The sequence below is a fragment of the Syngnathus scovelli genome, chromosome 14 (assembly GCF_024217435.2).
Source record: "Syngnathus scovelli strain Florida chromosome 14, RoL_Ssco_1.2, whole genome shotgun sequence".
Classification (NCBI taxonomy): domain Eukaryota; kingdom Metazoa; phylum Chordata; class Actinopteri; order Syngnathiformes; family Syngnathidae; genus Syngnathus; species Syngnathus scovelli.
In genome coordinates, this window is record NC_090860.1 from 7,452,919 (window position 1) to 7,476,017 (window position 23,099).

At 43.2% G+C, this 23,099-nt stretch overlaps 2 protein-coding genes across 2 annotated transcripts; one reads left to right on the forward strand and one right to left on the reverse strand.

Moving 5' to 3' along the window:
* Window positions 1-7: 7 nt before the first annotated feature.
* On the reverse strand, window positions 8-23,064 carry tfb1m (transcription factor B1, mitochondrial). Its single transcript, XM_049741298.2, has 8 exons — window positions 22,909-23,064; window positions 21,695-21,843; window positions 21,069-21,220; window positions 20,744-20,852; window positions 20,098-20,249; window positions 19,375-19,494; window positions 1,426-1,553; window positions 8-871 (listed from the first exon to the last, which is right to left on the reverse strand). The coding sequence occupies exons 2-8, from the start codon at window positions 21,825-21,827 to the stop codon at window positions 604-606; spliced, it is 1,062 nt and encodes a 353-aa protein (XP_049597255.1). The 5' UTR covers window positions 21,828-21,843; window positions 22,909-23,064; the 3' UTR covers window positions 8-603.
* LOC125981318 (claudin-20) lies at window positions 7,485-11,924 on the forward strand. The gene is made up of 2 exons (XM_049741300.1): window positions 7,485-7,745; window positions 8,277-11,924. The coding sequence occupies exon 2, from the start codon at window positions 8,383-8,385 to the stop codon at window positions 9,106-9,108; it is 726 nt and encodes a 241-aa protein (XP_049597257.1). The 5' UTR covers window positions 7,485-7,745; window positions 8,277-8,382; the 3' UTR covers window positions 9,109-11,924.
* Window positions 23,065-23,099: the final 35 nt, after the last annotated feature.

Sequence of the window (23,099 nt, forward strand, 5' to 3'; positions counted from 1 at the left end):
CCCCCGATTTCTAAATTTGCTTCCATTGAGCGGAACACTGCAATGGAATTTAATTGGCTCATTAAGATTATCGCACAAATCATTTGATAAAATGAATACACGTTAAAATAAAGGATTGTTACAAATTAATGCATCTTGGGAATCCAGAAAAATTACACTGAAGTGTTGCGAGCGGTGTGACCTTTTTGTTCCTAAATAAAATAAAAAAAATAAAAAAATATCTTGACTCATCCAAAAGAAACTTACTGAGTTGTGTTTTGAACCAAGTTGACTTTAAAAACGTCCCAAGTGGCTTTCCACAACAGTGTACACATTCATGTGTGTAATCTTTTTTACTCCCAAGTGACAACATTACACAATAGAAAACAAGCGACCTGGATCAGATGCAGCCATGTTGTTTACATGATATATTTTAGTGTGTATTTTTTTTTTTTTTTAGCCCAATCTGCTCTTTATCTGTTCTTCCAATAAACAGCCGTTTGACGCTCTTGGAGGCATGGAAAAAAAGTGTCAAAAAATGCATGCCAGTGCCAGGTGGAAATGTCAAGGCTACAAGAGCGGCACTAAATTGACCTCTGTCGCGCTCTCTGCACTTTGTCACGATCACTTTGGTCCCTCCGGGCTCGGCGTCATTCCCTTGGTTACGCCTTTCTGCGTTCTTTCCTGCCTGGTGAGGTGTTTCAGCCGGAGCTCTTCTCGGAAGTCGTAGCCGAGCAGAAGCGGCTCCCGGGTGCACATGTCAGCGTAGACGTCAGCCAGCGCCTTAAAGTGGGGGATGGTGAGTTCGGTGGGGCGCATGGTGGGCTCCACATCTGCCTTGCACATCAGCTCCTCTGTGAAAGTGTCGCGATGAGCCTCCGGGAACAACATTCTGGCAGGAGGGAGAAGAGAGGCGAGGAGCAAAAGATATTTCAATGATCAGACATGCTGGCATCCGGTTTTCGTAATATTAACAAGAAAATAATACATATGCACTCAATTTATAGTCATTTATAAGCAAAGGGTTAGATTCAGAAAGTTGGATTTTTTTTTCTGAAACAGCTATAAATTATAATGCATGGTAAAATTTTATAGCTTGTATTGGAATCTCCAATTATCTGTGAGAGAAAATCCCGTTCAACTTAAACAAGTAAACACAATTAAAAAAATAACTATATTTACCACAGAGTGGGTTGATCAAGTCAATTATTCCAAATGTCCATCCTTAAAATAATTACCAGTCGGGTGCTGCTTCCACCAACACGTCAAAGTTATATAAAATCTGAGCGCCTCGTCGTTCCCGTGCCACCTCGCTGACTAATAATTGCTGCTCTCGTTCACACAGCCAGCACCGCGCCGTTATCTGGGCCCGCTTGCTCACAAGCACGGGAGCGCTTTCATGAGTTGCTTCTGCATTTGAAGCTGGCCGACAACATCGGTGCTCACCCGATTCCTCTGTAGCAGTGCTTTCTGCGGAACTGGAAAATATTCCTGACGACTTTCTCCACCAGTTTGAAGGGCTGTTGAATGCGAGGCTGAACCAGAGGGGTGAAGTGAACAACTCCGACGTCCACCTATGTACACACATAAGGTTGCTTTGAAACATTGACCTGAGAAGACACTGCAAAAAAATAGATGCACTTGAGGGAATTATGAGCAAAGTGGCAGCAGGCAGATAGGGACAGAAAAGCAAAAAAGTGAATAAAGATTACCGGACAAAAGTGAAAATAAAATGACGCAGAGTAGCCACTGAGTTGCTGAGTTGTCATAGTAACAACACCGAGCTGTGTTCGCTATTTTCCTGCACATTCAGGCTGACTCACCACTTCTTTATATCACTAATTTATGAAACAAAATAAAAAAACGGGACAACTGACAAACATTTCGGGGTATTCTATTTTCAGGTGAATTTTCATGAAAAAGCTAAAAGGCACAATAACCTTTTTCCAAGGTAAATGTCAAAATGTTGTTGTGCAAATGATGTTTTAGACATAGCTGCTCTTTTTCATTTTCATTTCATTTTTTAATTTACATTTGAAACATTTCACAGACAATAAATATCAAATAAATAAAAATAATAAAATTGCACTGAAATAATGAGAATCTCATCTCTAATTCCTCACAAATGTAATTACTCAGTATGAAATCATAGCTTGTTTAGATGACGACAATGCTGATATAGTGGGAGGAAGTGAAGGAAGACACAAAGTGAGCTACTAAATAATACTTATTGGACCAATTAAGTGAAATGGGACGGCACTCTAATGTGCTGTGGGTGCAGCACTTGGGAAATACTGCCCTATTACTGTGAGTGTGCCGTGAGATGACCAAGTTAGGAGCTTACATGAAGTCATAACCATAAATTTATTAAAAATACATTTTACTGTAATGCTCACGACAAGCCTTTGCATGGAAACTGGCATTCTAGTGGATTTCAAATGTCTGCACATCCTTTTCAAATGTCAGGTTTTTGTGAAATGAAAATATGTCCTAAATAGATTTGATTTGATTCCACTAATAACCTTATGACCTTTCAAAGTCCAAGTAAAAATACAAAGTAATGTGGTTGCATAAGTGTGCACCCCCTCATAATAACTTGGACATGGCTGTGTACAGAATTAACTACTCAACTTAAAACTGGTGTTAAATAGGAATCGGCAAACGTGACACATTTTAGGTGCCTCTGATTAACCCCAAATAACTTTCAGATGTTCGAGTAGCTTTTCCCGACTCAGCAGAATCTTGAAGGTTTTATGCTAACACTGACTGCTTTTTGGAACAATTCATTATTCCCTCCACTTTGCCTGAGACACCTGACAGAATATTTCCAATAATCTGTAATTGTGGAGCTCCCTGCTCAGGGGGTCCTCACTGGTGTTCGCGCTTAACAGCGAGCGAAGGTGTTGCCTCTCGATCCTTCCCGCGTCAGCCCTAAACTGACGTGACACTCTGTTGAAGAAGTCGTGACAGACTCAGCGGAGTTGCTTTAGGAGCTCTGGCTTTTACCAACCAGCACACACTCCTCGCCGCTCACCCTCTCAACTGTCCCCGATGGCTTGTTTTCCTCTAAAGGATCATCTTACTTCATCTTCTGAGCATCAGAATGGAATCACACGAAATATCAGAAGACAATTTCATAATCCCGCATTTGGTGCCCCTTTGTAAACAGTGTTTGACATGAATGTTATAGCTTAATGGGGGTGGCGTGGGGTAATCGTGCTAGCACACAATCCGCAATACGTGTGTGTGTGTGTGCGTGTGTGTGTATAGGGACCAATGGCCTGGTAAGGCAGCACACAGAGGAGCTTAGCATTCGTAGGTCCACTGGCTGCGCTCTAGCTAAAGACACGCATCACAAACATCAGTGGTATTAGTTGTCCTCATCATCATCATCATTATGCATTTCATTCCCTTTAAGGGATTTTGGGTGCTTTTCAAAGATCCATTAGAGAGGACAACATCTATAACTTAGTAGTCCTGGATTGGAAAGAACTGGCAAGGATAGCTGAGTTTACTCCCTCCATTAGTCATGAGAACAAGCACATAGGGGTGAAATTAACATGACTTCACTGAACACCTCGTGCTCCACTCAAGCTTGGAGTCTTGGATTTGGTGACTCACCCATTCTCAGCTGTCCTCTACATTGGAGTGGTGCAAGGACAAGCAACGTGGAATCGTGAGACATTCCTAAGAAGATGTTTGGATTTTCAATTGTGGCTGCATTTAGCTGTGCTGATAAACTGCAGCGCTATCTCTTATCACATTGATAGATAGGCCTGTGTTTCCTCACCGCAGCGTCAAGTGCTGTAATAGGACAACAGTGGTGGCGGCTGATTGGCTGATGCAGAGAACACTCCAAAATTTTCTATCGTTTGGAATCTCGCCTGTTTGTTAAAATCCCATGACTCGACCAACTTAATTCAGATGGCGTATTGTCACATGTCGATAATGACCAGGAGCGTGGCTGCAACGTGATGTCGTAATAGCGGAGAGCTTTATGAAAATCATTTTTCCACCTGTCATGCACATAAGAGGGATTTGGCTTGACCATATAGTGAAGATCTGAATTGCAAAATGCTCCCGAGTGCTTTGGTGATGCAAGATCAGACAACCATCTGTTCCGGGGAAGCAATAGAAACCCGTGCGTATGATTCCAGCCTGCGCTAAAATAATTAGGCCATTTATATTCTCCACGCCATGATTTAAGAGAAGAGCACAGGGGAAAAGTCAATATCAAGACGATATGGGCGGCGGCATTTCAGCCATCAGCTTGTCCGTGTCACTTTGCTATTATGATTTATAGATGGCCTTGCTACACGGCTTCACTAGGTAGACCCACGTAATATGAACTGCATCCTGCCATTAATCCTCCCCCACCGATAAACTCGGCATGCGAGGAAACTCCACTGTAAATCACATGCCGCCATATCACCTGGCCCGAAACTTTAGGTGCAATGAACTTGTTTCCGCTCCAATTTTCCCACAGGCGGAGAATATAGAAATAGTGTGAATGCAATTATCGTGTGTTGGCTTGTGCAGACAAGAACAGGCTAAATTAGTTTGTTGGATAGGAATCAATACTAAAGTGCAAGAAAATTCTGAGCATCTGACTTTTATCATTGAGCTAAATTGGTCACAAACATCGGTGTCAGTAAGATAAACAAATGTTCTTTAGGTTCTTCTTTAGGCGGCTGAGCTAAAATGATCCATTCTTTGTGTTCAAGTAGGCTAGTGGTCAAAATAAAAAAAATGCTGAAAAAGTAACAACAGACTGCAGTAAAAGCTTCACCTGACAGCAAGGATTCCTATAGTAAAGTGATTGAAGGCCAAATACATAAATGGCTTTTCGTAACCCACCTGAAGTGTTAGATAGGCCCCACAGCCACATCAACACACTTGTACTTTTCCATATTTCATGTGTTTGACCTTCCCAAAGCTCAGTTGGGAGATCTTTGCTCTTTCCAACTTCCACCTATATCTTGACGATGGTGTAATTTGTCACAAACATGGGAGGGCAGAAATCCATGGGCACCAGGCACCTTGCTACTTCAACCACCAACACTTGGATGCTTACATAATGACTGGTCGTGAGGAAAAAAAAAACAAGAGGGCGGGGGGCCGGACTAGCTGTAAAGCTAGGACAGAATATGTGGGAGAAGATTGCACTGAGATGTTGCAGAAAAGAAGACTTACATTAATCATGAATGACCTTAAGAAGACAACCTCCACATAAAGCCAAAAAGGCAAGCTCTCAAGAAAAGAAGGCAGCAGTCCATCTTAAGACACCTAACAGTGTTGAATGAACGAACGAAGTTCATATTTTGGACGAACGTGAACTGAACGTTTTTGCTTCGTGAAGGTTTTTGTAAACGCGCTCATTCTGGGGCCAATGAACAATTTTGAACGGCAGTTCACTTTAGTTCAAGGATGCCAGGTTTTCTTTTCTTAGACTTTAAAATAAAAAATAAAAACACTAAAAACACTGTAAACAAGGCAGAAGAAAAAGGATTTGGCAACCCCGGCTACAGTCACACGGCGCATGAGAAAATGCCAAAATGTAACAGCTGGCAGCAACTTTATTTTTATTTTTATATTTGACGAAGCCAGCAATACAATTTCAATTATGAACTATGAACTGAACAAATTAATTGTAAAATTTGTGAACTGAATTTTGAACTAGTTCGTGTAGATAATGAACTTTCACAACATTCATCTAATATAAAAGTCTGATGTTGCTTGCGGGCATTTGGAGAGGAAGGGCTTTGGCTTCCTGTACAAGCAGCCCAGCGTACTTCCCATGGAACGGCCTCGGGCAAGCACGAGGACATCAGACCTACCCTATCAACCCACTTGGAGAACTCCTTTCCTCACGCGACTGACTTGCTCCAGACGTTCCATGGCTTCTTTAAACCTCTTGTATGTCACTCTTAATGATGTACAAGATTTTTAACCTCAACTAACCAATTGTCGCATATTTGACAGCTTCACACCTGGTAAAAACTTTCATGCTCCGCGGTCACCGACATACATAACAGCTATCACATAACACCTTTGCGCCTTAGCCGTCAACGAGCACGGGAACCAATTACACGAGGGGACACATAAAGGAGGGAAAACGCTAATTGAACGATAAAAGACCCCGATGCGGGTCACGCAATAGCGTGACTGGTCGGGAAAGACAGGAGAGCTCTGCTGTGAGGTGATAAAGAAAGAAAAGAGGGGCACCACGCTTTTAATAGCCTGTGAAATCTTCACACATGGCAGAGTGGCACATCTGCACTACCCCACGGTATGTTAACTGCATTTTGCGCTTTCTCTCCTCGCACCTTCCTTTTTTAACCTAGTTATTTATTTATTCTATTCCCCATGGAGCAACATCAGTATCAGCACTTAGGATCTCATCAGTTACAAGGAGACGGGTCACACACGAGCATGTCGGAAGAAAAGTGGAAAGATTCTATTTCCGGGGGAGCTGCGGTAGCATAGAGCGAACATCCTAGTTGAGATTTTTAAAGCACATTTGAATTGGATTCTTAGTCTCTTCAGGGGAATTGGAGAAATGATTTCTCCATACACAAAAACAGATCAATAGATGAACAGATCAAAAGCAACCAACCGATTTAAAAGGAGAGATTGTGGCTTGCAATGGTTGGTGCCCGCAGCATTAGGTTGGAGTTGGCGTTTACTGATATGGCCATCAAGCACAATACAAAGAAAACAAAGCATATCGGTGCACTGGTCATGTTTGTGTGCACCTACAGTTTGTCCTCTTTGTCATTCAAGAATCCAGAATGTCCTTGTCAAGCGGCTCCCCTCTTGTATGCCTTCTACTGAAGAGAAGAGATAAGCAGACACGTACGGGGAGCAGCTGGGAGGTTAAGTCCCCCGCTGACTGATTCCTGATGGAGATGATTCCCTGGGGAGCTTCATTTTTTTTCATTTATGTGTTTCAATGGTCTGCAATGAATGCAAAACAACAGCCATTAAGAAACAGCTGACCAGTCAAGGTATCTGGTGTGGTTGCAGATTCAGGAAAAATAAAATAATTTAACGAAATAAACAGAAGCAATTTAGATTTTAATCACATTTAAAACCCAGCCCCAAAAATATATTTTGCTTCTCCTGAAAATCCTAAAAAAAATAAAAAGCTCTTTAACTTTGGTTCATTTTATACTGGCGTCCAATCACATTCACAAGCTCCAATGATCCAGTGATGTGCCGAACTCCAAACACAATATTCCTCACTCACTGACTCACGACGGAACATTTACTAAATATTTGCATCTATAGAAATACATGAATATCATAGAGGGGGGGGGGGGGGGGTGACATTTTGGAAAATGTTAAACTTGTGAACGTTTGATTGACGGGCAGCGCACGCAGTTGGGAGCACACACAAAGTACATCACACTGACAGACGCGCACACACCGGGGAGGAGAGAGCGAAAGAGAGGAAAGAAGAGGGGGGGCGGGCGTCGAGTGCGGGGGAGCGATCGAGAAGAGAGAGAGAGAGCGAGAGAGCCGGAGCACCGCGGCTCTCTCTCCCTAGCAGGCTTCTGTCCAGCCTGTGTGGTCCGTCGGGGCTGGGGTGTGCTCTCCTCCGTTGTTGCTAAGGAGATGGACGTCGCGAACGGAGCTGAGGTCCGGACTGAGCTGTCCACATCGCCTCCTCCTAGTCGTTCAGCGCGCAACGCGTCTATGTGTGTTTACTGGAATCATCGCCAACAACGTGACGCGCCAGTGGCAGCTCTGCAGCAGCAGCCAGGGTAAGACCGATCGTTTTATGGGGACGGAAAAGAAAAGAAGGCGATCATCCACCGTTAGGGGCGAGAGAATTTCCCTAATTCTGTTCAAAAATATTTTACACTGGATTAAGTAGAGTGAGAAAGTTGTCTGTAACTTGTTTACCAAATGGGATGTTTTTTTCTTTCAAAAATGGTTGGTCAAAAGCGCTCCCATTTTAGCGCTATTAAAGCCATTTAATGAGTGTTAAGGTATGGACGGGCACTGCAGCTTTAAGTCGACATAGGCATTGAGCGTTGCAAATAGCACAAAGTCATTTCTCCCTCTCTGGTATCAGCACGGTGGAAGGCACGGGAGAGGACGTAGAAAATGCACACATGCACAATACGTCCCTTTAGTTTTGCTTACCTAGGGTCAGGCACAGTCAGCTCTTATTGCTGGTTCTTTGTTTGCAGCCAGTAAAGTGCGTCTGTGTCGAGCTGAATGAGGCGAGAGAGGAGGCAGTGCGAGGCAGTCACTCTGTCTCTTTTCTCATTTGTGTCTCTGTGCTCCAGACCAGCGGAGCTGCAGCCCAGGAGCTGAAGAAGCAAAAGGTTTGACCGGCAGCCGCTTGACGAATGCTACCTGGCCGAGACGTCAGCTTAGGCTCGACAACGGAGCATGGCGTCCACAGGCATGCAGATATTTGGATTTGTGCTGGCGCTTTTGGGCATCATGGGCGCCATGGTGGCCACATTGCTGCCCAACTGGAAGGTGAGCGCCGACGTGGGCTCCAACATCATCACTGCCATCTCCCAGATGCAGGGACTGTGGATGGACTGCACATGGTACAGCACGGGAATGTTCAGCTGCACGCTCAAGTATTCCGTGCTTTCGCTTCCGGCGTACTTGCAGACTGCGCGCACCACCATGGTGCTGTGCTGCGTACTGGCGGCCATGGGGCTCTGCCTGGCTTCCCTGGGACTCAAGTGTACGCGGTGGGGAGGGGGGCGGCGTTCCAAGCGGCACGCGGCCATCGCCAGCGGCGGCTGCTTTGTCGCCGCCGGCTTTTTGTGCCTGGTGCCTGCTTCCTGGTTTACCAATGAGGTCATCACCAACTTCCTGGACTCCACCGTGCCGGAGAGCAATAAGTTTGAGCCCGGGGGCGCCGTGTATGTGGCCTTCGTTTCCGCCGGGTTCCTCCTAATGGGGGGCTCCATCTTCTGCGTGTCCTGCTCGGGGAAAAGGCACGGACCCCAAGACTTGGTCCTGCTCCCCCCGCCTGACAAATTGCTACTGCAGCAGCAGCAGCAACAGCTGCTCCAACAACAGGAGCTCCAGCATCAGTATTGCTCTCTCTCCCCACTGGACAATAAGACTGGCTACAGCCTGCAGGACTATGTGTAGGTAAGCTTACAGGCCGAGGGGGAGGAGTGGACGAGTGCGCCACACAGGTGGGAAAATATGAGCTGCTCTTGTGTCTTGCTCCTGTCTTTCTTCTGTTTTGCAAGCACAAGCAGTGGTTTTAATCTCCCAGCAGCACCTTGGAACAAACATACCGAAGGCGTCAGGAAGCACGGATGAGGTGCTGCACAATCCGAGGGGGGCCGCAAACCAAATGCAAGCTCATCGGTAAATGACTGGGAGCGTTCCCTGAGGAGCGGATTAAGCAAATAGGAAGGATGCCGACACCCTCCCGGCCGAAGGTTTGAATCAAAAGAAAAAAAAAAAAGCAATCACTTAGCTGCTATTTACAATCTTTTGGAGCGCTTTCAATTGAAAACAAATACAGTAGCTGGACGTCCTTTCATAGATAGGCCGGCCATATTTTTGTTTGCTGTTCCAGTAACTTTGATGTCTTGCCGCTAAAGCATGCCGTGTGGAGCCTGTGTTTTAAGACAGCGGGATGGATGGGTAGAAGTCCGTGATATAGCCACACAATATGCCTGTGCCTGAAAAAGCTGTCGAGACATTAGAGGAGGAGGAGACGTGGGCTGCTGGGCAGGTTTTGAGTAAATGCAGACAAACAGATGCTTGCTCTCCTCCTCTCGGCAGGTGGAAATGTGAGAGAGACGGAGAGGGACGAAAGGCAAAAAAAAGATGGAATCTTTGAGCAAACCATGTGGGAGTGAGCTGTTATCATATCGCCATCCTGAAAGCACCCTGTCGCTAAGCTGCCAATTCTGGCCAAAGTAACCATTTCTGGCACACCGGCGCCCCATTAGACATGCACTACTCCCCCACATACTTGTGTGTCCTTACAGACACAGCCAACACACACACTCATGCTGCTTTTTGCATGTTTTCATCCTGCTATCCTCCTTCACGCTACCATGGAAACCAAATTATTGTCTGAGGGGCCGGTGCTTGTCAGCCAAGTGATTTGTTTGTGGTAGGACATCTCTTTTTTTATTTTTTGCTTCTTCCCATTGTTCCATAAGCTTCAATCAGAGCCTCTGTGTACACGACTTAGTCTAATCCCCTTTATTAGCCAGCGAGAAGAGGCAGCGTCCATGTTGAATTGTTTTTTTTCGAGATGCATTTCGTGGCTGGAGTGGTATAGAGGCAAATGTGAAACCTCTCGAGTCACGGTCGAACGGCTCGCTATGAGGCTGGCAGGCAGTAACAAAAGGTTGGAGTCATTCTCCATATGTGACTTGTTTTCCAAACGTGTCAGCATGGAGGCTGCACCTGCAGAAGGTCTCTGTGTCTTAAACAGAAACCACTTGACTGCTATCGCTACGCAGACATGCAAACACGTATCCTCTGTCCCGCTTCCGTCCCATGTCACATGGATGTGATAGTTGACGGCAGAACTCTTGATGCATGTTGAAAGCATGAGCCAACACACACACGCATACGCTTCACCTACTTAAATGTCAGGGGCACTGTTGCGCTTTCACACTTTGCTGTCCCAGTGTGCGTGTATTCTTTTCTCGAGGAGGAATATTGGAAATTATAACGGAGACAGATTTTGGCAGTGATGCGCAGGACCGCACAGTTTCCTCCTGCTTTCTCATAAACACTCAGCTTTCTGTGGAGGGAGCAGATGGCTAAGCCCAGCTCGCCACCTGCAGGCCGCTGCCGGCACACCGCGAGGCATCACTACGGGCTTCATCTCCAGCCCTGGCAGCACTCTGCGACCAGGTTTCTACGCCATCTTGCCCCAGCATCCAAAACAGAGCTGGCTCGCTGACAATAACTCGGTGCCCTGGCACCAGAAGCAATGCAATAAACAAAATAAAAAAACGCGAAGAATGTGCCATATCATTAAGTAATACTGACGTTTTTTGCGTTTCAAGAATGTGCCAAATACTGTAGTCTCATGATGACATTTTATGACTATCCGGAATGGTTTATCTTTATTTTTCTAATGTGTTCTTTGTATATGAATTGTACATTAGCGAATGTTTTATGGATTTATTCTGCCAGACTAAGTCTCAAGTCAACTAGATGCTTGTGTGCAGTCCAGGGCGGCTTTTGAGGGTTATTTGAAATCCTCTTTATTCCTGATTTCCCAAAGCACAGTAAGATTTGCTAAGCATGAGTGTGGGTGGGTCACATGAGTGTGGTATTTTCTAAACCAATGTATTCATTTAGGAGTGTTCAAGAGGTCGATGGCAGCTGTACACAAGTATCTACGTGGTTGTTTATGCTGAGGGACTTGGAATTCTCTCCGATTGTTCCAAAAGAAGATACAATACCATGATCATACCATATCTTCTTTATAAGAAGAGTACGCCAATGCACCTTTTTTGTGTTACTATTTTGAGAGTAGTTTGTTTCCAATGGTTGAGCATTTCAAGCTCCCTGCACCAGTACAAACACTACGCAAGTGGCACTCTGGAAAAAAAAAAAAAAAGGGGGGGGGGGGGTGGATGACGTCTGAGCGCTCCGGCGGGGAGTTACGAGCGAGAGGTTCCTCTTTTTTGTGTGTCTGTGCAGCTTGATATCAGCACGCAATTGCATTAGCTTAGAAATGGGCCCGAGTGCAAAGTGGTCCTATGAATTTAAAAAGTTACAAATGTGCATAGAAACTGTACCGATGCATTGATTTATCTTTTTGATAAAACTGCAGCTTATTTTTGTGGATGCTTTAGCACTTCTTACTTTGCCAGAGCATAATTGTGACGAGCAGCTCACAGGTTGTGTGAAACAGTTGTCTCAATGTGCTTGTGCAAGTAGTTCTATTTTGTACTAATAAAACTATTTTATGAAAGCAACACGCCTGCTGGTGGTTTGTTACTATATGCACGGCCAATAAGGGTGAAGTATTGTCAGCCTGGCCAAATGTACAGATTGTCGGATGCTACAGGCTGTGCTCAGTGCAGCCGGCCAGTCAGGCTGCTCTTACGCGGTGCAGCACCCTGGGGAGCGGCGGCATTGGTTTCACTGTATGCATCCATAATACATCGCCATGTGCAAATGGCTTTTGATAAAAAAAGAATTCTACTCGGAATGTCGCACCCAAGCTCACCGAGCGTTTCCTCACCGAGATGACAGCATGAATAATAACCTTGCATGGATTTAAAGGCAACTGGGGAGATGAATTTTGTATTTGTTTTATCTATGTAAAGTGGATTTGACAAGATGCTGCAACTGGCACTTATTTTAATAATCCATTAATTGGATCTTTTTTTTTTATTTGTATCCCTTCATTAAAAAAATAGGACATTATTTAAAATGAATAGTACAAAAAATATATATATTTTTGATTCAGTTAATGCTCTTGTCCGTAACATGTTGGGGAAAAAAAAATTGATCATTGTTTTCCAAAGTACGGGGATGAGAATAGCAAATGTGAAAAAGCACGGAAAAGTAGCGGGGGGGGGGGGGGGGATATACGCTGTCACGGCGGGCGGGGGAATGCCCGCAAGAGTCACCGAGGCTAACGTTGCCCGGCCAGCTAGCCGGTTGCTCCCCCCCATATTTAAAAGAATAATTTTCTCAACGGATTTACACGATTCACGAAAATACTTTAGACGGAAAAAAACACGGAAATCCGCGGATCCGCAGAAAATTCTCATCCCTGAAAGTAAAAGCAAATGTTATATTTTGATTTAACACCAAGATTATCAGTCTCCTTTTATGGAGAATGACAAAGATCGGTGAATATTTACTGTTGACAAGCTGAAATTCTGAGGATTTGGACAATTAAAAAAGTTTAAACAATCAATTATCAAAAATCATTATTGAGCAATTTAATAATCAAATAATTGTCGCACCTCTATACTAATATTCATTATATATTTTTAAAGGCCTGTTTAGATGGTAGGGAAATTACAATGAACTAACCTTTTATTTCAATTGATCAGAGGAAGAACAGCATCAAAGTGAGAGGAAATTCCTGAAACCAACACAGAATATTCATAGCTCTCCCACATTCTCCCACTCCTTGTGGTTATGCAACAGGAGTACAGCTCAAATAGCTGCTCCTCTCGTGGGGAAAACACGAATAAGATCTGCTCCTCTGTGTATTTAACCTACATTCTCCATCAAAGACTCCCACCTAGACTCGCCACAATGACAGATCTGAACATGAACTTAGACGAGGAGGTGGCGAATGCTCGACACTCGTGAGCGGCGGCCTCTCTTTTGAACCTACACTATTTGTTTGCCTTCTTGATCTACAAATACCCTTCGAGATTATGTAGACCAGCAGAAAGCGCAGAGGATAATGAGGCGAAGATGGCACAATCCGCCATTCACGCTGGCAAGGATGAGAAAGACATTCATCCGCGTGTCCATTTAACATCGGTGCAATGGCCAAAATACAACACTCGAAAGCCGAAGTAAATAGCCTTGGTGTGTCATCGCACTTAATGTGCCGCTCTTTGTTTTGGGCAGCTGCTCTGCTTGCTCATGATCATATTAGAGATATAATGTTCTTATCGATGCCAGGGGAGGGAGGGGGGGGTGGGTGACCTTCCTTTGTTTGGAGCTACTCCTGGCCCCAGTGCACATGCAAAGCTGGGGAACCATGGCAGCGACCTTGACAACACAGTAAACTGCTGAGGAAGGCAGTAAAAGCTACGAGGATGACAAAGGGACTACATGTAAGAAAACAATACACTGTGACAGTTCCAGAGGAGACTCTTCAATATTTCAGCATGGGATGACACGTGCGGCTGGGAGGTTTTGGTAGCCAGGCGACGCTAAATCAATAAAAATTGTTGATGCTCAATCTCTGTAGATGTGTTCTGGTTATAACACGGAAATGGATTTAAGAAGGACGACGATGTCACACAAATCAAGACAACCCCTTATGTTTGCTGAGGTTTTGAAGTGTGTAATGCCAACTTTAAAACACCATTTTGCTAAGTGCTGCATTCTGTTTCAGGTGATACGGTTGGAGGAGGAGAACAGTATTTTTTTTTTTTTACCTTCTAACAAGACCAAAGCCTCAGGCGTTTAATGTGCTGGCACAGGTCCCTGAAAATAACTTTCCCCGATCCTCTTGATACCACGTTTGACCCGTTTTACGAGGCAGTTGGAGGCCAGGATGAATTGCGGTGGCCGTGGAGCGTGTGCACGGTAGGCGGTGAGAAAAGCGTGCTGTCCCGCCGAATAACTTTGCGCTCTTGCTCTTCAAGCCAGAGCTGGGCAACATCAGGTCACAGCAAAGGTATCCATCACTGTGTCTGCCACTACATTGTTTCACCCTCCTGGATTTAAGAGATAATAAATACGAGGCTGGAATACGTGCTAACGGCATAGCTGGGAGGGAAACCAAAATATAACTGAGCTGAATGCATCTGCATCCTCCCTGGACAGTCACCAGCTCTAATGGATGTTCAATGCGGCATTAACAAATTCAATTTAGGCTCAGTTCATCTGGCCCGTGGTCTTAGCTGATGACTGTGTACAAGGCGAACATCTGTAGGGCTTTCCGCCTGCGAGGCTCAGTTAGCTGGCTTGAGCCGCCGGGTGCAACCATTACTCAAGACCGGGCTGACGACCAGCCCAGACAGGCCACCATCTGTCGGAGGTATGCCTCCATCTCCAATCAGATCCATCTTGTCATGAGGCGGCCTTTTGGCTGATTCTGCAAATGAGGCTTCGCCATGTGGGTAATTTTCCTTACTCATTTGTAATGAGCAAATGTAGGTCAGCTTTAGAATGTAATTGTATAAAATTAGGCAAATATTTCCAAAGAGTGAAAAAAACGACACAAAATTACACAAAACTTTCTTACATAGGACATAATGCGCTTGATGCTATAAGTTATGACTGTCTCAGACTTGAACAATTTTAAAGATTTAAGGCCTCGCAAAGTTTGATATATCAGGCAATAATGTTCAAACTCCCAATGGTTGTAAACCAAATGTAAAATCTGCTCTGTTCGACTGTTTCCTCCACAAAATGTTAAAATAGGGCCCCATTTGCACTGTTGTTATAAATGTTGTCTTTTGATTTTAAATTCACCAGTTTGCATGTAAAAACATACCTCACCACCCCTCTTTTTAATTATTGGGAACAACTGTGGAGCCCTCCCGAAGAGCTTATGGAGGCATGTTGAGCGTGATGAAGCATCTACTACATGTCTTATAATGCCACTTGTCACAATCTGAAGCTGACTGAAACATATTCTGCTCATGAACACAGGTACATTCTTAGCCAATTCGCTCATTTCTATGTAAAGGGGCTATGGAAATTAATCTGGATGGCTCCGTATAGACGTACCGATGGCTTGATGGGTTCCTCTTGACCCATGACCAGAATATAAATGAGAAATTATTATGATTACAAAAGCAAGCAGACACCAACACTGTGTGTATTTTGTGTATGTGTCTGCACTTGCAGGGGATACTGTCATGAATAGTAAAATATTTGTAATTGCATAAATATCAAACAAGATAGCGGCAAAGCACTTTTTACTATTAAAACGAAGCTCCTCCACTCAGTTCAACGTAGGTGCCAAACATACCACTTTTGGGAAGATTCATTACATTAGCATTAAAATGGCTAAAATGGTTCAAATAAAGAAAGCGAATATCCAGCAAGCTTAACTGAACAGATTCAAAGATCAGACTTTGTGAGAATGCATCAGAGGAGTGTGAATAAAAAAGAGAAAAAGCAGGAAAGGGGGACTCAGGTGTGATCTGCTTCGGGTGTATGCCGCAAGGGAAAATCGTCCAATCGCGACTCTCCGAAACCCTCAAGGGCAATCTCAGTCACTCAATAAGACACAAGCAGATGGGGTCAAGGAGAACAAGGCTGACGGATAAAATAGAGAGGACTATCATACCCTCCCATCTCAATATTGGCAAGTGCTCATGCAAAGAGGAATCAACAATTGCGTCCTCATTACATTGTTGGCTTAATGTCCAACCACTCCATCAACCTTTCAGTGGACGCTAGAAAGGTCCATTGCTTTTTGGTGAGTGCACAACATCAAATCACTTTGAAAAATGTCACTGAATTGCCATATGTGCAGTGTCGCACCTGCTACTAGCTAAAAACCGCCCTTGGCAACACATTTATATATTTAATCTCATTTGGGTTTCATTGTACATGTAAGTAAGTGTTGCTATTGCCAGTTACCGTATTTTCCGGACTATAAGGCACACCTAAAAACCTAAAATTTTCTCACCTTTATCGCCTTAGTCAGGTGCGTCTTATATATGGACCAAATCCCTAAATTTGAACTGGCCCGAAGCATTGTGTCATGAAATCAATCATAAGTGGCCCGCTGAAGACTATGAATCATGAATCAAAAAGACTATGGATCATTATTTTGTGATTATAAAGTAATTTGTTGCGTCTGAAGTTGAAATAAAAAAGATAAAATGGAGAATGACTTGATTTGGATTAAAAATCTGACATGATGCATTAATAGTGCGCCTTATAGTCCGGTGCGCCTTATATAAGGACAAAGTTTTAAAATGGGCCATTCATTGAAGGTGCGCCTTATAGTCAGGTGCGCCTTATAGTCCGGAAAATACGGTATTTAATCTCATTTGGTTTTCATTGTACAGGTTAGTAAGTGTTGCTATAGCCAGTTAGTATAAATTATTCACCAGTCCTGTTTAAGTACAGCCACAACTGCAAGGCCTACTACACCAGAACCATGAGACTCAGATTCAGGCATGCCAAGAGCGCACAATACCAAATACCTCTTGTGTGTCAATTTGAGCAAATCCCTCTTCATTAACACAATAGTGAGCCCACAGCTTCAGAGGCGAAGAGATAATGCCAACAATTAGACCAGTGAGCCGATTTATTGGCTATAGGTGTGCGGCACACAGACACACTCGCACATTCAGCTAAGTGGATATTCTTCAATTTTATAACACAAGAATTGGCTTGGATACATACGATTTTTTTGGCTCACCCATAGATTATTATTTGTTATTTACAAATATAGCTTTGTTCATCTCAATCAATTCATCAGTTTGTGAGTAAATTTAGATGACATTATCATTATTTGAGTAATTTTGTCCCCCCCCAAAAAAGGTTGGGAAACATTGCCCTAAATTATGCATATTTTAGTTTAAACATTACTTTGTTTCAAGTCTTGTTGGAACGTGAAGGCATTCATCAGTGGATATGTGTTTGAAAATTAATTCTCATGAGTAAGCTGGAATGTTTTGCTTGCAAAGCACTGGTCTACTTTTTTGCATAATGCTCCCATCTACAAGCGCCACACAACAGCAACAACATATTTTCCGCTCCAACCTTTAAAAAAATAATAATAACAATTTTCCTGACAGGAAATTTCCTTTAACTATTTTGTCAGCCTTTTCGTTGTATAAAATATGCATAGCAGACTTTCAATAATTTCCTTCCCTCATCATATTGTCAGACAATGTAATGTGTTTGGAATGATGGAGAAAAAAGTTACCTTCACTCAAGCAATTGGCAAAAAGCAACCGTGAGATAGATTATTTTGAGATTTTACAAGAAAAACTAATTTCACTCCTCACTGAGAATAATTCATCAGTCCAAAAGAAAATGAGCTTTTTAAGATATACCATAAGAGGTACACCTTCAGACAGACAAAAATCCTGGAATACAACTCTTCATTTTGAAGCGAGGAAGAACCTTTTTTATTTTTCTGTTTCTGCATTACTGTGCTCCAGTGCACAAGCAGGGTACATAAAGACATGCTTGGATGACTTCTGTGCAAGAACTTGACCTCAACCTCCTCCTCATCAAACACCTCTGATATGAACTACCACAAAGATTGCGAGCCAGGCCGTGCCAGTCAGCCGACATCGGTGACCTCTGACTTCTGGACAGAGTACCAACAAACACACTGTGAAGCTGAGAAGGAGGACCAACACTTTATTTCCCTCCCTGTAGGCATAATGACCAGGAGTCCCAGATCTTCAGTCCATTTATAGTGTCTAGGGCGTACATACACGCATTAACTCACTCTGAGCGCCGTGATCTTTTATAGGGCACAAGCAGCAGGGGGTTTGCTCATCAAACCGCCATCATCTTTCCTAATGATATCATTCCCACCAAGTGCCCATTAAAACATTTAGAGCGGGAAAAATGGCTTGTGTGGGCATGTCGGAGGTGCTGAATCTGCAGTGTGATCCCTCTGTAATCATGTTTGTTTGTATTGTCTGCGTGCGTGTTTGTGTACATTTACAGCAAGATTCAAAGTAAGGTGCTAAGTGGCCGCTGACTGTGATGAAATAATTATCGGGAGCCATCTCTTCTAAGAGAATGAAAAATCGGCCCTGGTCCAATTCACAACATTTCCGAATAATTTATTTATCCAGAGTGCGTCCTAAAGATCCATAGTATCTTCAAGGGACATCCATGACATCAACTTTATACCTGCCCTTTAATCCAGAGACTAAAAAAAAATATTTGTACCAGGTCGTAAGGAACCTTCCGAGTCATCCTGCCTATTATCTTAAATAAAAAGATCTCGATGAAAGCAAAGGTTTCATTTTTTTTCAATACACCCTCTAGTCTTACTATAAACCCTGACCCTGGAAAATGAAGCAAAAACATCTTGCATTCCCATGTTATGCAAGCGCTCGACTCTTTCTTCCATGGCTGATCCACGCACGGGCTAAAAGACAGAGGCAGAAAATGGGGCCTAAAAAAGAACTTGGGCCTCATTACGAGACGCAGCAGCGTTAGGGTGCCACATCTCAAATACCCACCAGGCATCATTACATCCCAGAAATGGTCCAAAGACAGAACAGAGACAAAAGTGATTCAACACAGTCCTAATGAAGGCTTGAAGCAAGAAGGGTGAAGAAGGGATGAGTGATGGCGATATGACAAGGGATTTGCGATGACAACACGGGTCCCGATGAAGAAGGCCACATATTTAAAATTGAGGTCCCGCAATTGTCCTCCAGGAAGAAGTGTGATATAATAACAACACGTCCATCTGGCGTTGATGACCTTGCAGCCATCATTTTACAACCGAGTGAAATAAACATGGAACTTTTGAAAAATAAAACAAATAAATAAATGAAATGTGTTCTGAAAGATGAAATGCTATTTCAGCAACACGCCCCTGAGGAGGCATGTGTGGATTTTCTACGCTTAAGCAAACACATCAGATGATGATTATTGAGGGGGCAGCACTCATGACTCCATGGAGATTACTAAACACACTGCCTCAGTAAGAAAATAGAAACGATTTTGCGCTTGGTTTGACACTGCACTGAAAGCAAAGAAGAGCCAATTTGAAATTCCTACCTCTGGTTTGGGGACGAAGGCCTTTCCAGGGATGGTGAAACGGTGGTGGACGGTGCAGAGATACTGAGCCATGATGGACAGACGGCTCCTCTGTCTGCTCTTTGTGCTGGCTGTCAACCTCTGGTTGGAGAAGACAACACCACAAGACAAGAAAGTAAGATTCACTGATACATGTGATAAGACACTGTCACATGGTGGGCTCATTTAACATTTCTTAGTCGTTGGCATAATAACCAAGTCTGGAAAAGAAACGTACTTCAGTCACAAAATCAGGGTCCAATTGTTTTTTGTTGTATTCATTTTGGATAGTTCAGGAATTTATTGTGCCTGCTTAAGACCCTTAATATACATATACAGTAATCCCTCGTTTATCGCGGATAATTGGTTCCAAAAACCACCCGCGATAAGTGAAATCCGCAAAGTACGGTCACCAACAATAAGTACTGGGCAGGCTAACGAGTTAGCGGAAAGAGGCTAATTCGCAATCGTGCTAACACACGAAAACGGACTTCTAAAGGAATGTAAACGAACATTTGGAGCAATACTACATTGTCCTAAAGGTTAGACACGTGTTTCCTCAATTTAGAAGTTTTATTTTGACTTTTAAATGTTTTTTTAATTTAAAAAAAAAAAAAAATCCGCAATGTAGTGAAGCCGCGATGAACGAAACGCGAAGTAGCGAGGGATCAATGTAGTTGCAACTTATTCACACATTTGCCACACCTCTGCGACCTCCTTCTGGAAGGTGAGAGTGAGTTGGGTACGCCCAAAGGCAAAAGGCCCGGTTCTGTTGGCTATGTTTTCCAGCCAGTTGATGATGAGAGGGGTGGAAACATTGAAGGGTAGATTGCCTATGATGTGAAGATTTGGTGGATCTGTGGAACACACACATACACGCAGACATTAGGGCTTACATTAGCAGGTAACGTGTCATCTTGCAAAAAAAAAAAAAAAAATAGAGTGCAGTTTTAGCTCTAAAGTAACCGTACAATTTGAAAATAATCTGTGATTACAGTCAGGTGACATGCAACCTCTCATACTCTCTTCTTTGCGAGTCACCATTTTCGTTGCACATCGTCACGACAATCATTCATGCTCATACTATGATCAAAGTGGACTCTCCAATTAACCGACCACGCAGGTTTTTAAATGTGGGAGGTAGCTGGAGAAAACACACACAAGCATAAGAAGAACATTTCCACCGGGCTGCCCATTTTCAGCAATTGCAGCCTTATTTTGCATGTTCATCCCACATCAGAACGTAAGCTCGTTTCGCCAATTACTTCTCTATTGAATTAACTTGAGAATTGACTGAGACGCGTCTTGCTGGCGAAATAGGTCGTACACTTGTTCAGTTAAATAATCTCACCCTCCTCCCATGGCTGACAAATACTTCTTGGGAATCCTCTTTCCATTCTGTAGGTAAGAATGTCACCATGGACAATTCTCACCCTGCCTGGTGCAGCTTCAGATAGCAGCTGAGGAAACAGAGAAACATCCAATTAGGAATATGACAGACCATTGAGTGAAAAAATGCAGCTCATCAGTCTCCCTCCAGATGGCGGGTAGCAATGAAGCAGCAGAAGAAAACAGCTCAATCAAAACATCTTCAAAAAGGACAGATGCAAGTGTTTTGTTGACAAGGTGCCAATGACATTGAGATGCTGGTGCATCTCGAGTGAAGAGACTCGTACCTTTAATCCGGGGATGAAGCGCGAATCCTTCTCCACCACAAGCAGGTCCGTTGCCCCGGCGTTCAGAATGGACCGGGTCAGGCCCCCAGGACCCGGACCCACTTCACACACGTGTGCATTGTTCAAATTTCCTGCTTGTCGCACTAGTTTGTCTGAAAAGATGGATGATCAACTTAATACCGTTCTGCTCGTAAGAAGTGAATAACGCATCGAGCAGAGGTCAACAAATTATACAACAGATTCCAATCAAACGATTTCATCAGTCTTGCGTGTCCAAACGTCCATGAATAGAATGGAATGCAATATATGCACTATGAAGATGACATGCATTAATCTAACAGTCACCTTGCTCAATAACAAAAAGGCACATTAGACCTGCAGTGCATTTACACATAATCATATTAAGCACCACAAAGGCTGATGACTAGCTTTTTCAGTTTAGTAGATCTCCTCAACATGACCCAGACAGGAAAGCCTGTCTGCTTGAATTCTGGAAACACGACTGCGTGGAGCTGTGCACTCAAGTGCACTGGTGTAGACAAAATAATGAGGAATAGGAAGTAGCAGGTATTGGTGCAATGCAGATAGTGGAAGAAAAGGACAGCGTGCGTGGTAGTATGACCAACCTGTGAGCCTCAAGTCCAAAAGAAAGTTTTGGGAAAGCTGTTTCTCCGCCCGCAGGTGGTACAGTTTTATGAGCTCGCCAACAGTAGGCAAGGGAGGCAAGCGGAAAGATGCAAGCTTCCCCGAGGCAGCCATTTCGTTTAAATATACACTGCGAAAATAAAAACAGAAAGATTAAATAAAATCGGATCCATTTTCCTCAGCTACAATGACTGGGAGACATACATTTCTGGAAATGTTAATAGAGGAAACATGGACCCTCATAAACTATGTTAATCAGATTTGTTCTACTCACTGGTCATCAAAGATTTTATTCTAATTGTATTTCATGCTGTCAATAAAATACTTTCCATTAAATCAACCCTCTTGAAGAAAACACACAACGTGTATTGTAGTTTACTAAAAACAAATTCTGAGACGCACATTTAGGAAAATTACAGGAGTGATGCTTCTAATGTCACATCCACTAGTTTGTGCACAGTACAAAATACTTAAGGGGACAAAGACAGTGTTGGATAAACAACAAAAAGAAAAACAAATAAACAAACAGAAAACAGAATATTGAAATATCTAGCACTGTTTTGTAACAACACCCAGAGGCATTTGTATTTATTCGCGCTTAAATTGTCGAGACGTTTCTTGCAGACGTCCGTATAATTTAGTTAACAGGGCTGCACAGGCTTCCATTTATGGCCAAGGTCCTTGCGCGCTATCTCGTGGCACAATAAAGTATAACATGCTGTACTGCACTTTCCACGGAAGCACCCAGCGTCCGAAATACTTAATAATAAGAAATAATTTTATTGACATATTTTTAATGACATGTAATTAAAGAATTGCAAATAGGGTTTTTTTTTAATTTATCTAATGGTAAGAAAAAGTACAAAAACGATTTCGTCACTCACGACTGTCTATTCAACATTGACTGGATGCACACATACGTTTTGCAATCTAAAAGTTGCTATATAGACACCAACTAAATAAATAACTTTAAAAAGGGTTGCCTATATGATTATAATCGTTTATGTGAACTGTGAAACGTGCAGGCAATTTCATTATGAAGTTTACTCCTCACTCGTTCTACATTAGCTAGTAAAGGCTGCAAATTATGGCGGGGCATAGATTAAACAAACCGAGTACAACGTGAAAATAAACGGAATAAATTATACAGCAAACGTAATGAAGGAGAATAAACCACATGACCCATGCTTCTCACCTGCGATGCTTTTCTTTCTTTTATTTCCTTATTCGTCATGACGTTGACGTCGAAATATCCAATGAGATTGCGAGGCTCGCAAATTCCACCAATCAATTTGCGCAGGCGGGGTTTGGGTTTGCCCTTCAACAGTCGGTTGTTGTTGATGTAATGACGATTCATGACCAGAAGAGGGCGGTATTTCAGAGACG

Bases quoted from the DNA above. Each gene is read 5' to 3' on its own strand.
- LOC125981318 (XM_049741300.1), top strand. From the start codon at position 8,383: ATGGCGTCCACAGGCATGCAGATATTTGGATTTGTGCTGGCGCTTTTG.
- tfb1m (XM_049741298.2), bottom strand. From the start codon at position 21,827: ATGGCTGCCTCGGGGAAGCTTGCATCTTTCCGCTTGCCTCCCTTGCCT. The intron at 21,221-21,694 runs GTTGGTCATACT...CCATCTTTTCAG, and splicing joins TTTGGACTTGAGGCTCACAG to ACAAACTAGTGCGACAAGCA. The intron at 19,495-20,097 runs GTGTGGCAAATG...TTCTCCAACCAG, and splicing joins TCCAGAAGGAGGTCGCAGAG to AGGTTGACAGCCAGCACAAA.